At 34.5% G+C, this 10,430-nt stretch overlaps 1 protein-coding gene across 1 annotated transcript; it reads right to left on the bottom strand.

Moving 5' to 3' along the window:
* Positions 1-1,448: 1,448 nt before the first annotated feature.
* Positions 1,449-7,456, bottom strand: LOC110903762 (protein argonaute 4A). The gene is made up of 21 exons (XM_022149551.1): positions 7,299-7,456; positions 6,374-6,597; positions 5,705-5,910; positions 5,432-5,638; positions 5,210-5,346; positions 5,027-5,124; positions 4,863-4,960; positions 4,619-4,781; positions 4,428-4,544; positions 4,235-4,342; positions 4,098-4,160; positions 3,885-4,001; positions 3,640-3,805; positions 3,443-3,555; positions 2,850-2,987; positions 2,636-2,766; positions 2,311-2,552; positions 2,138-2,211; positions 1,957-2,051; positions 1,854-1,885; positions 1,449-1,748 (listed from the first exon to the last, which is right to left on the bottom strand). Exons 2-21 carry the CDS (start codon positions 6,581-6,583, stop codon positions 1,567-1,569), a joined length of 2,697 nt encoding a protein of 898 aa, XP_022005243.1. The 5' UTR covers positions 6,584-6,597; positions 7,299-7,456; the 3' UTR covers positions 1,449-1,566.
* Between the last annotated feature and the right edge of the window lie 2,974 nt (positions 7,457-10,430).

The raw sequence follows: 10,430 nt of genomic DNA, 5'->3' as shown, positions 1-10,430 counted from the left end.
CCCCTCCCCTTTTAAATGACTCGGGAACATAGTGTAAGTTGCATTTTAGCCCTTTGGCGTAAATAAGTTGTATTTGGCCTTTTCGGTGTTTTCAAGATTAGTGAAGCTAATTGTTCTTGCTTGGATTGAACAAAAAATCGAGCCAAGCCGAGCTGGTTCGCTTTTTATTCGAGCTGAGCTTGAGCTCACATATTCAGTTCGATTTGTCATTCGAGCTAGAGCCAAGCTAGCTCGGCTTAAATAAGCTCCTTTAAATTCGAGCTCGAGCTAGGCCTGCCTCGGCTCAGCTCGACTTGATAACAACCCTATCATAGTAGATTATAACAAACCCACTCCTATATTACATTTATACCCACAAGTTCATGCATTTTAAATATTTAATAAATCCTTTCGGCCCATGGTGACAATGATTAAAAGGACTTTACCTCTATATAGACGGCATCAGAGAAGCCAGGCAAATGGGTCAGCGAGGTAAATAGGTCATCCTGGCCTCGTTAGCATGCTTGCATAGTAACAAAAAAATTAAGCATTATTTATTAAATTCTATTAACATCGATCACGAATACATGACAAAAAGCTAGATTGATTCCAAGAACGTCTACATGAAGAACAAACATACCTGAGCAATGCCAGGGAAGCCTCTAATAAAAAAAAAGAATCAAGAAAGTAAAAAACTCAAAGTTTTTTTTCTTGCTAACTGTTTGCCCAGCTTGTGTCAAAGAAATCAACTAATATTTACACAAACTGCGAGATATGAGCATATTATGAAATCTTCAATGCAATAGCAATAAATTTATAAATTTAAATGAACAAATAAACCACCTTACAATCACTGGGCTCACAAATTCACAGTTATCATAACAGATCAAAGACCAAATTCGCGATAAAAATACCTAGAATTGGCGATACCATTCATGGAAAAAGGGCAAACCACCTAGGATTAAATTCTATACACAACCAGCTAGGACCAAAAAAGTATGTGGTATTATAGCAGAAAGTTGCATTCAGTGTCTAAAGATTAATCGTTACTCAACAAAAATAGAGTCTTCACATCACATGATGTAAATTATTTGTGTACGCTTCACTGTGTTTTTACCATTTATATACATACTATAAATTTTCAATTGTTTGAAATATTTTTTTACATATTATTTGTTTGTACATTATGACAGAATTTCCTTATTTTGGATACTGAACGAATCTTTATAATTTCACAGGGAATAACAAACTTAGGCCGAGTGGCTTTTACTAGAAACATGTGAATATATTTTTGGTTTTTAAGGTATTAACCATCTAAAATACTAATTTTCCGAATTAAATACCAATATTGTTTTTTATTGCTTAATACTAACACAAAATATGAACCTTTCATCATTTTGCTAAAAATTATAAGTTCTTTCATGATTTTGCTAACAATTATAAAAAAAATACATTTTCCAAAAACCTGATAAGAGAGAGTAAGATTCAGTAATGATAACTACCATATAATATTCAAAAATAAAGGAAAAAAACCATGATAAGTAAGGAACTGAGTATGTCTTAACAATTCACAATCTTAATTAATCATTAGCAAAAGAACATTGAACTGCGTGTCCTCTCATGAAGCTTGGGAAGTTGGTTGAAACCACCAGCACCAGCACCAGCTGCTGCACTACCACTGTGGCTAGAAGCGCTGTCCGACATATCCTCAAACTTGACAAACTGTGCCATCTGTCCCGCCGCCAAGTGAGCATAGCAAATCGGAGCAACTGCACAACCAAACAATTACTATATATTTACAAATACTTAAAACTAAAAATAAGCATCTCTATATAAGGAATCCACAAGTATGCAAAGTTGTGCAAAATATTTACCTACAGATATGGCAGTTGTGCTCCTTTGATACCTGCATAATCCGATGAAATCAATATAAATCTTAAACTTGAACTTCATTTGTAATAGTGAACTAGTACTTACACATAAGATAGCGAATGCACAAGCTCCTGCAACTGATCTGCAGAGAAACCAATCTGATCGAGAAGTACATGGTAATGGGTGGGTCGGGTGGTCCCCTAAATAAGAAAAAAAAAACGTATAATTCAGTCATCATACTTTTTACAGCGTATAAATTAATCGGTGTAATTTATACAACACTCACAATCGGTCCATTCTGAGCGCATAAGTAGAAGTCATTGTATTTAGGATGGCAAACTTTATTGTCAACAATCGTTCCTGTAACACCAAAGAAAAGCACAAGTTTTCAGTTTTTGTTTTGTCTAGTTATTCAAACTCACAACTTTTTTTTGAAAAAAAAATTATATTGATATAAACCTGGTGGAACATTGTAATCAGAGTTGGTTTGGAAAAACTTGGTGTGATGCGTTTTCTGAGCAACAATTACCATAAACTTCGGTTTCCATGACTCGTCTAAAAACTTACACGCCGCCATGATCTGCTCGAGCTCAATATTAAGCACCTGATTAAACTGCGACTCGCTTACACCGTCCCGAAAAATTATTACATTCTCCGGCTTCAACCTAGGAGTACTTAGATAAAAATCCTCCAACAGCTCCCTGACATCACAAAAACATTTCAACTTAGTAAAACTTTGTATCGTTATTAAAAAAGTAAATTATATATACTATATAGTATAAACCTGATCATCCCTTCATCTTGATCAGGTGCAATGGGTTTAAACAAGCCGTCAATCATCTCAACTCGTGAAGACTGTGAACGAACAGACGCCCTGTAGCGTGAGATAAACGGCCAGTTCCTCGAGCTAACAACCTAGAGCATAACAAAAGAGTGTAACATGATTATATTTTCATTGTTATGATGAAACTAAGAATCTAGAAGGTTACGGAACATACGGCGGCAATAGAAGGAACATCGGAACGGCCGGGAGCACCGTGGGACACATCCATTCCGAAGATTATGGTGGGAGCCTGTGAAACCAATGGTATAGAATGCAAATGCTCCATAGACAGTAGAGAATTTATACCATCCATCTGCAATCCACCAACAATAAAACTCAAACGGAGTTCTAAAAATAAAATAAAAAACTAAAACATTGTGAAATAAATACTGGAGTAAAATGCCATTTTCGTCCGTGAGCTTGCAACTTTCGTCCAAAGGTTTGTTTTTCCGTATCCAGATCCAAAAGGTTTGAAATCTTGCCATTTTCATCTGTCTCGTTAACTCCATCCATTTTTCTCCGCTAAATCGGGGATATTTCCGTCCTTTTTGTTAACTTATAGGGCAAGTCGATCTTTTTCAGGGGTATTCGGTCTTTCTACATAAAGATGGAAATACCGTTGACTTACTTAACGGATAAAAATGGATGGAGTTAACGAGCCGGATGAAAATGGCTGGCCAAACCTTTGGACGAAAGTCGCAAAACTGGCCAAACCTCAGAGACGAAAATGGCATTTTACTCTAAATACTGATATATTTAATTGAAGACCTTAGCGTTAATCTTTAAAAGCAAGTTTGTGAGATACTGATCGTTGATCTTCGTTGGGGCGATGCATTGTGTTCGAGAGCCCAAGTCTACAAGGCATTTTCGCTTCCATGGACCTGTCATCATAGCGATACTTTATAAACCGTAAATAAAATTAAATAAAAAAACAGTTTTTACAGGTAATTAAAGTTAGAAAGAACCATAGATGTCTGAATTCTTTCGTTCAGGAAGGATGCATAGAATAAACAGCGGTGGGCCCGGAAGTGCTTTCCGCATATTTTCAACCATCTTGTCTACACGAACAGTTGCAGAAGCACGCCTAAATTGAGGACTCTCTTCAATTACATCATACGCGTCTTCAAGATCCTGCAAGTATCACTCATAACGTTAATCTTGTGTATTTGTTACGTATATATTAAATGTGCCACAAAGATTTGATATCTACCATTCCTTTTGCTTCAGAACACCTCCGTAGATCTCTACGTAGGCCATCGACGTTGCAGCGTGCAGAAAAGTTCACAATTGCCCAACATGTAATCTTCTTCGCGGGCTCAACAAATGTCTACAGCCAAATATTTAACTGTTAAAACCAACTATCGAAAATTTACGTATTTATAAAACATAATCTTAACATATTTAAATATAAAGAACTCATTGCCTTGTTGTTGAAATTCCAACGACCTCCACGAGGAACCAAGTCTCCTCCACTTCCAAACTTTAACTGAAATGAACACAACGAGTACAGTGAGAAATTATTTATACAAAAAATGAGAAATTTGTGAATTAATATTACACCTTTGGTGGATCCAAAACCCGGCCCTCAACTTGGGTGAATGTAGTGCTGATTGTAATACCAGTTGAGTTAATAACAGGATCCGCACCGTAGTTACTTTGCTTTAACGCCTGCAGAGTTAAATGAAGAACGTTATTTACCATTTAATGTTCTTGATTAGCAGTACCATTTCATTATGTTATGAAAAAAGCTTACGCCCATCAAAGCATTCATCCGCTCTCGTGGCTTTTGTCGGGATTTCTCAACAAGTGATGCTCTTTGTAAGTTCGATAACGCCTTGGTATAACGTTGTAAGGGTAACAACTCACACAACTGTAAACAAAATAAAGAGTAAAATAGAATCAGAATTTATTTGTAAGATCGGTTTTAACATCTGAATGAATTACCTCGAGTGGAATGTAAACGGGTCGCTTTGGTTTCCCAACGTCTAGACACGGGTAATCACGAGATTGGTTAACTTCTATACGATGATGTTTGGCATAGTAGTTGTAGACTGTTATCTCTACTGCATCGCTTGGACTGTCACCGTTCTTTTGTTTCAATGAAAATCTACAAAGCAAATTTATATTCAAAACAAGATTCTTAATACAAAACATTAAAAAATGAACAGGTACGAGTCATATGACATACGTCTGTTCTCCACATGGTTTTACGCTCAATCCGATAATTTTATGTTCTCGGTTAGAGGGGAAGGACTTGATACGGAGGCTCTTCAGAGTTCTTTTAGCCTGTTAAACATAAAAATGTATTAGATTACTAAAAGTAAGATATCTAAAACAAAACATACTTGTTACCTTAATCCAGTCGATTTCCCTTATGTTTCGCACGTTTTGATTCTCCAAAAGAAAGTCCACAACTTTCCCTGGCCGGACTATCATTGTAGTCGATGCGTCTACAAATTCATTAAAAAAGATTTAACAATCTTTCCAAACAAAATTTAAAAAAAAAATGTGGAAAAAAAAAAATCTTGAGCTAACCTATGTTTAAACTCAAACCAGCTTGAGTGGCACGAAAACTGGAGTGAAATCCCCTGCAGCCCAAAACCCCGCCACCAATGCCTATGTAGTTTTTCGGATCGTCGCGAAAGAAACATTGTCGAACAATAAGACATTCTCTGCACATGATACCAAATAAACATGGTTGAAGTTAATGAAACGAAACATGATATGATGAAAGTCGGTTTAAGAGCATATACTTACTGTTTTGCTGCATGTTGCCTTAAAAGAACGTCCAAAACCCTTACGGCTTCACTGAATTGTTCAGAATCTTGGCCTTGGAGTGCGTTAAATATGGCTTGAATCGGAATTTTGGTGGCATAGCTGATCTTCACCGTATACGACTTAGATTGCGGTGGACGCCGTGCTCTCTTGGTATCCACTTCATCCGAGATGCCCCCTCGTGCGGTTCTATAAAAAAACACGCGCTCATTAGCAACAAGAGGACATAAACATCAAGCATCAAACATTGTCTACCTATTTGTTGACAGATTCTCCAACAAAACGGGAAACTCAAGCTTCGTTCCGGGCAAAGGGCCCACAGTGAAGAGAGTCTTTTCACCGTCGTAGGCAAACCCTTTGCCGCCCATCTCGGAATTATAAACATTTTCGACCATGTCTAGTACTTTTCTACCAACACCTTTGGCTTCAACGGGATTCCCATCTTCATAGAAAAAAGCCACCTGAACACCACACAACAATAGTCAATGCCACATTTGACTTTAGAGTATCAAACCCGGTTTTCTTTAGCCTACAAATTCGATATCGTAAATGTAAATGTTCCAACCACAATAACAATTTGAATGTTTACATACATGATACACCTACAAAATTATCTGTATAACAGCATACGCATAACCAAATTTGACAATAGATTGTAATAAGTTTGACTCTCAAAAGTCTAAAAGTAGACTTTTATAAAGTCAAAAGAGTTGCATTCTTTTCACATATTATAAAGTGTGGCAGTTACTAAACTTTATGCACATTTAATTTAGCATAATCCTGACATTTCTAACTATAACAAACACTTAAACTAGCAAACAACGATTTAAAAATACAATAATCAATAATTTGTAAAATAAAAAAGCAACTCCAAACACCCCTATAAAATAATTGTATATATAATAAGAGTAGCTAAAGAGATACACTGTATTGATAGAAGTGGTCACTCGTGCTGCTCAGTTTGACATTAAAGTGGTTGGTCAACAGGGGGATCCTCTGGCCCTTGGTGCCAAACCCGCGTCTAGCCATCGGTGTGCGGTTTGAGCCACTGACTTTAACAGGAACAAAACTTGGTGGAACCACCGGTGGAGGTGGTGGCAGTGCCTTTGATGGTCCCGCTTCCGAATGCTTCATATTCGTTTGTTTTCCTGTACCATATTATAAGATAATCTTCAAAATGCAAAAACATGTTGCAGATTTTTAAATAATATAAGAATTAATTTTTAAAAATCAAACAATAGCCAAGTAGAGCATCTGAACATGATCAACAATATATCTTTGTTGAACTTTTACACTGATAGTCAAAAACAAATTAAAATTTTAAAAATAACAAAAAAATTCACAGAACAGAACAAAATAAATAAAATAATATACAAACACAGAAAATAAGGATTCGTGAGATTTAGCCTTTATTTAACAAAAAATTAAACCCATAATAAGGTCAAGAAAACTTATTCATTCTCCAGTCATAAAAAAAACAGAGCAAATTTTTTAATACATATAAAAAACAACAAAAAAGAAAACATCCATACAAACGAATATACATACATACATACACACAGAATTAACAAAAAGTTAAACCCATAATAAGATCAAGAAAACTTACATTCTCCAGTCATAAAAAAAAACAGAGCAATTTTTTGAATACATATTATAAACAACAGAAAAAGAAAACATCCATACAAACGAATATACATACATACATACATACACAAACACAGAATGTAAGAGGAACAAAATATACATCGATGAACATTTGTAAAAACCCCAATATTTTATTAAAAAAAACAAGATAAAGAGAGAAGATAAAACGATGATATATACATAACTAAAGATTAAAAAAACCGACCTGAAGAAACAAGAGAATGGAAAATAATGAAGAAAAACTAAAACCCTACAAAAAGGGTGTTAGGGAAGACGAAGGTTTTTCTGCAACGATTTTCTAGAGAGAGAAAGTATGGAGCAGAGAGAGTGGAGAGGATGAGGAAGAAGAAGGTGGTGTGGACGGTTTGTTGCAGGGGCAGGGCGCTAAATAGTGTTAGGGCCCACAAGATACTCTCTGCCACCGTGGATAATATTTTTCTTTTCCAATTTTACCCTCGGGGATGTGGATCTCGTGCTTTGACGACTGAGGGCGTTTTCGTCCTTTCAGTTTCGTAAGGAAGCGTACGGCCGCATTCACGTCGTTTTCGTGTGATCTTTGTAAATAAAATTATGATATGATTTTTTTCGATTGTTCAACAATATATATATAATATATAATAGAACTAGATATGCACTTATGTTACTTTTATTATTATATTATATTTTATTATAGTTTTATATTTGGTTTAAATTTTCTCTTTATGTTTCTTATTATTTTATTTTATAAATATTTTTTTAATCGACATAGTATCTTACGTGGTGGTTTAATTGATTCTTCTTAAGTAATAGCTTTTAGGATTCTAAATTTTAAATACGTATTTAATGAGGATTAATTACTTCGACTTCTACAAAATTCACTTTGTATGCTTAAACTAATAGCTGTTACAAATATAGCATGAATTTAATTTAAAACATTGTTCCAAAAATTCATACTAAGAAATATAGCACGAATTTAATTGAAAACATTTTTCCGAAAATTCATACTAATTAACGTAATGAGTTTATTTGTTTATACGCGTATTTCTTAGTAAGCATCATTTTAAAATCGTTAAGGATCTCGAATTTAAATTATTACTATACTTCAAATTCAAATTATAAATGTTATAGTCGTTATTCGAGCTACAAAACGTATTATTTATAAGCCAATCATGTTAAAATATAAATTTTCTAAAACTTTTATTATTCATTAATACTAATAAATTATTTTCTAAAGTCTTAATTCCAATGTGAATTCAAAAAGAAATATATGAATGCTTAAATGTCTTTTCGTTTAAAATATATGTACAAGAAATTGGTATGCATATATAATATGCATGCCTAGAGTAAAAGAGAGAACTATGGTTTTTGGTTGAAGTTATAGTTGCTAGTGGCGAACCTAGGATTATTTTTCAATGGGGTTGAAGTTTTATGGTGTTTACATTTTCACAATCAAACGTTAAAATTTTTTGGTCGATTGTCGTTCGGGTCGGGTTGGAACGAGGAACATATAACAAAAACTATATACTTATTACAAAACACACAATAAAAATACGATGTCATATGAAAAAAAAAACATTGCAAATTTATAGAATCATTATACAAAGGTTACTTGTTATTCTAATTTCCAAACTTTATATTCATACTTTCATAGTAATACATCCTTAAACAACTAGATACCAAATAAAATTCAAGTTATAAAACTCAAAAAAAATAGCTTTACCTGTGTGTTGTGTGTGTTTTGCATCTGCTTGTTTATGCACTTAAAGAAACCATAGTTTTAAATTAGATAAAGAAAGTTGTGTGTGTTTTGCATCTGTTTGTTTATCCACTTAAAGAAACCACAGTTTTAAATTAGATAAAGAAAAACAAATAGCACACAAAAACAGAGAGGCTAAGGTTCGAACTTGTGACTTCTTGATATCAAACAAGGGGGTTTACCTACACCAGTTTCACCCTTCATGTTATGGTGTCCACCTAATTAATTTTATGGGGTCCTTCGTAAATTTAATATAACGGATCTACTATTTTTTTTTTAAACATTAGAATTCGTGGACCCCAACCCGTTCTATGTGGGTCCGCCCCTGATAGTGGCACACTTGCAATTAGAGGTAAAAAAAACCATGTTGGGAACTTAAATTGTTTTCAAGTTTCAACCCAAATCATAACCCATCTTAAAACCGGTTTAGATATGTATCACGCAGCAAAGGTGGAGCCCCCTCTCTCTCTCTCTCTCTCTCTCTCTTCAACCCGGTCATCCTTCATTCCCCCGCTCCCTCCTCGCCTGTTCATTCTCCAACTTGGGTAACGTGGCCGCCTACGTGGAGCAGCATCACTCCTTGTAGCCTTAGACAATGCGAACAAAGGCAATCTTTTTGTTTTTTCCTGGTCAGGTATCCATATGGTCTGCCGGATGATTTTAGCACATCATGTCAAGAAAATTCAAGAGTGTCACAACTTCAATGTGAAAAAAAATAGCCTTTTTGTTTGTATTGGGCTTTCAAGCATCGCCTCATCTGTTTCTGTTTCGAGTTGTACAAAAATTATACAACACACCCATTTTGCCACCACTATTTTCTGATGTAGGTGTTTGAGTCTTCTTTCCAAAAGATATGATTATCATATGTCAAACACTGGCATTTGGTTTCAGAGCTGAAATGGAATTGATTGCAGTCTAATTAGTAGCTTCTGTTTATGTAATTATCTAATTTGTTTATGCAACAATAGTCTCACAAAAGAAGTTTTGCCAAAAAAAAAACATTAGTATAGATAGCTGGATTGAATTTGGTGTTAATGTAATTGATGATTAAAGTTGGTGTATTTTTTATCCTTCTCTAGCTCATTGCTAGAGAGTTCTGTTTTTGGTGATTAAAACATTATAGATCCCCTTTCTGTTAAAAAGGTAAAAAAAAAAAAAAACTTCAGGCCCTTGGGATCCCGTGTACGAGGCTAGGCTACGACACCTATACAGTATATATAGTGCTCACTTAATTTGACCCTTACCAAATTGACACTTCTTAAAATAGTCTGGAGTCATTTTGCTAAAAACTGTTTTGACTCGTCACAAAATCCGCCCCGACTTCATGGTTCATTCAAACTTTCAGGTTAATATGATAGACATATTGATGTTTTATTTTAACTGATTATTTTATGTTTTACTTAAAGACTCAAATCTAAGTTGTTTAAATTGTCTCTAACCTTGCTTTTCCAAGTTTTTAGACGTATTATATATGTAAACGTGATCTCTAAGTTAAAATTAACACATTTTTGATTGTTTTTAAATAAATAAAAAAATTATTTCATTATGTAGGATGGCAAATCAAAACAAACTTAAAAAGGACAAAATACTGAAATGACGAAA

This window comes from Helianthus annuus, chromosome 14 (genome assembly GCF_002127325.2).
Source record: "Helianthus annuus cultivar XRQ/B chromosome 14, HanXRQr2.0-SUNRISE, whole genome shotgun sequence".
NCBI lineage: Eukaryota > Viridiplantae > Streptophyta > Magnoliopsida > Asterales > Asteraceae > Helianthus > Helianthus annuus.
Note: the sequence above shows the minus strand (reverse complement) of the source record. Positions and strands in the feature narration are given on the sequence as shown.

Coding starts and splice junctions, on each gene's coding strand:
- LOC110903762 (XM_022149551.1), bottom strand. CDS start 6,583: ATGAAGCATTCGGAAGCGGGACCATCAAAGGCACTGCCACCACCTCCA. Junction 5,125..5,209: donor TGGTTTGAGTTTAAACATAG/GTTAGCTCAAGA, acceptor ATGAATTTGTAG/ACGCATCGACTACAATGATA. Junction 2,052..2,137: donor GCGCTCAGAATGGACCGATT/GTGAGTGTTGTA, acceptor TTTCTTATTTAG/GGGACCACCCGACCCACCCA.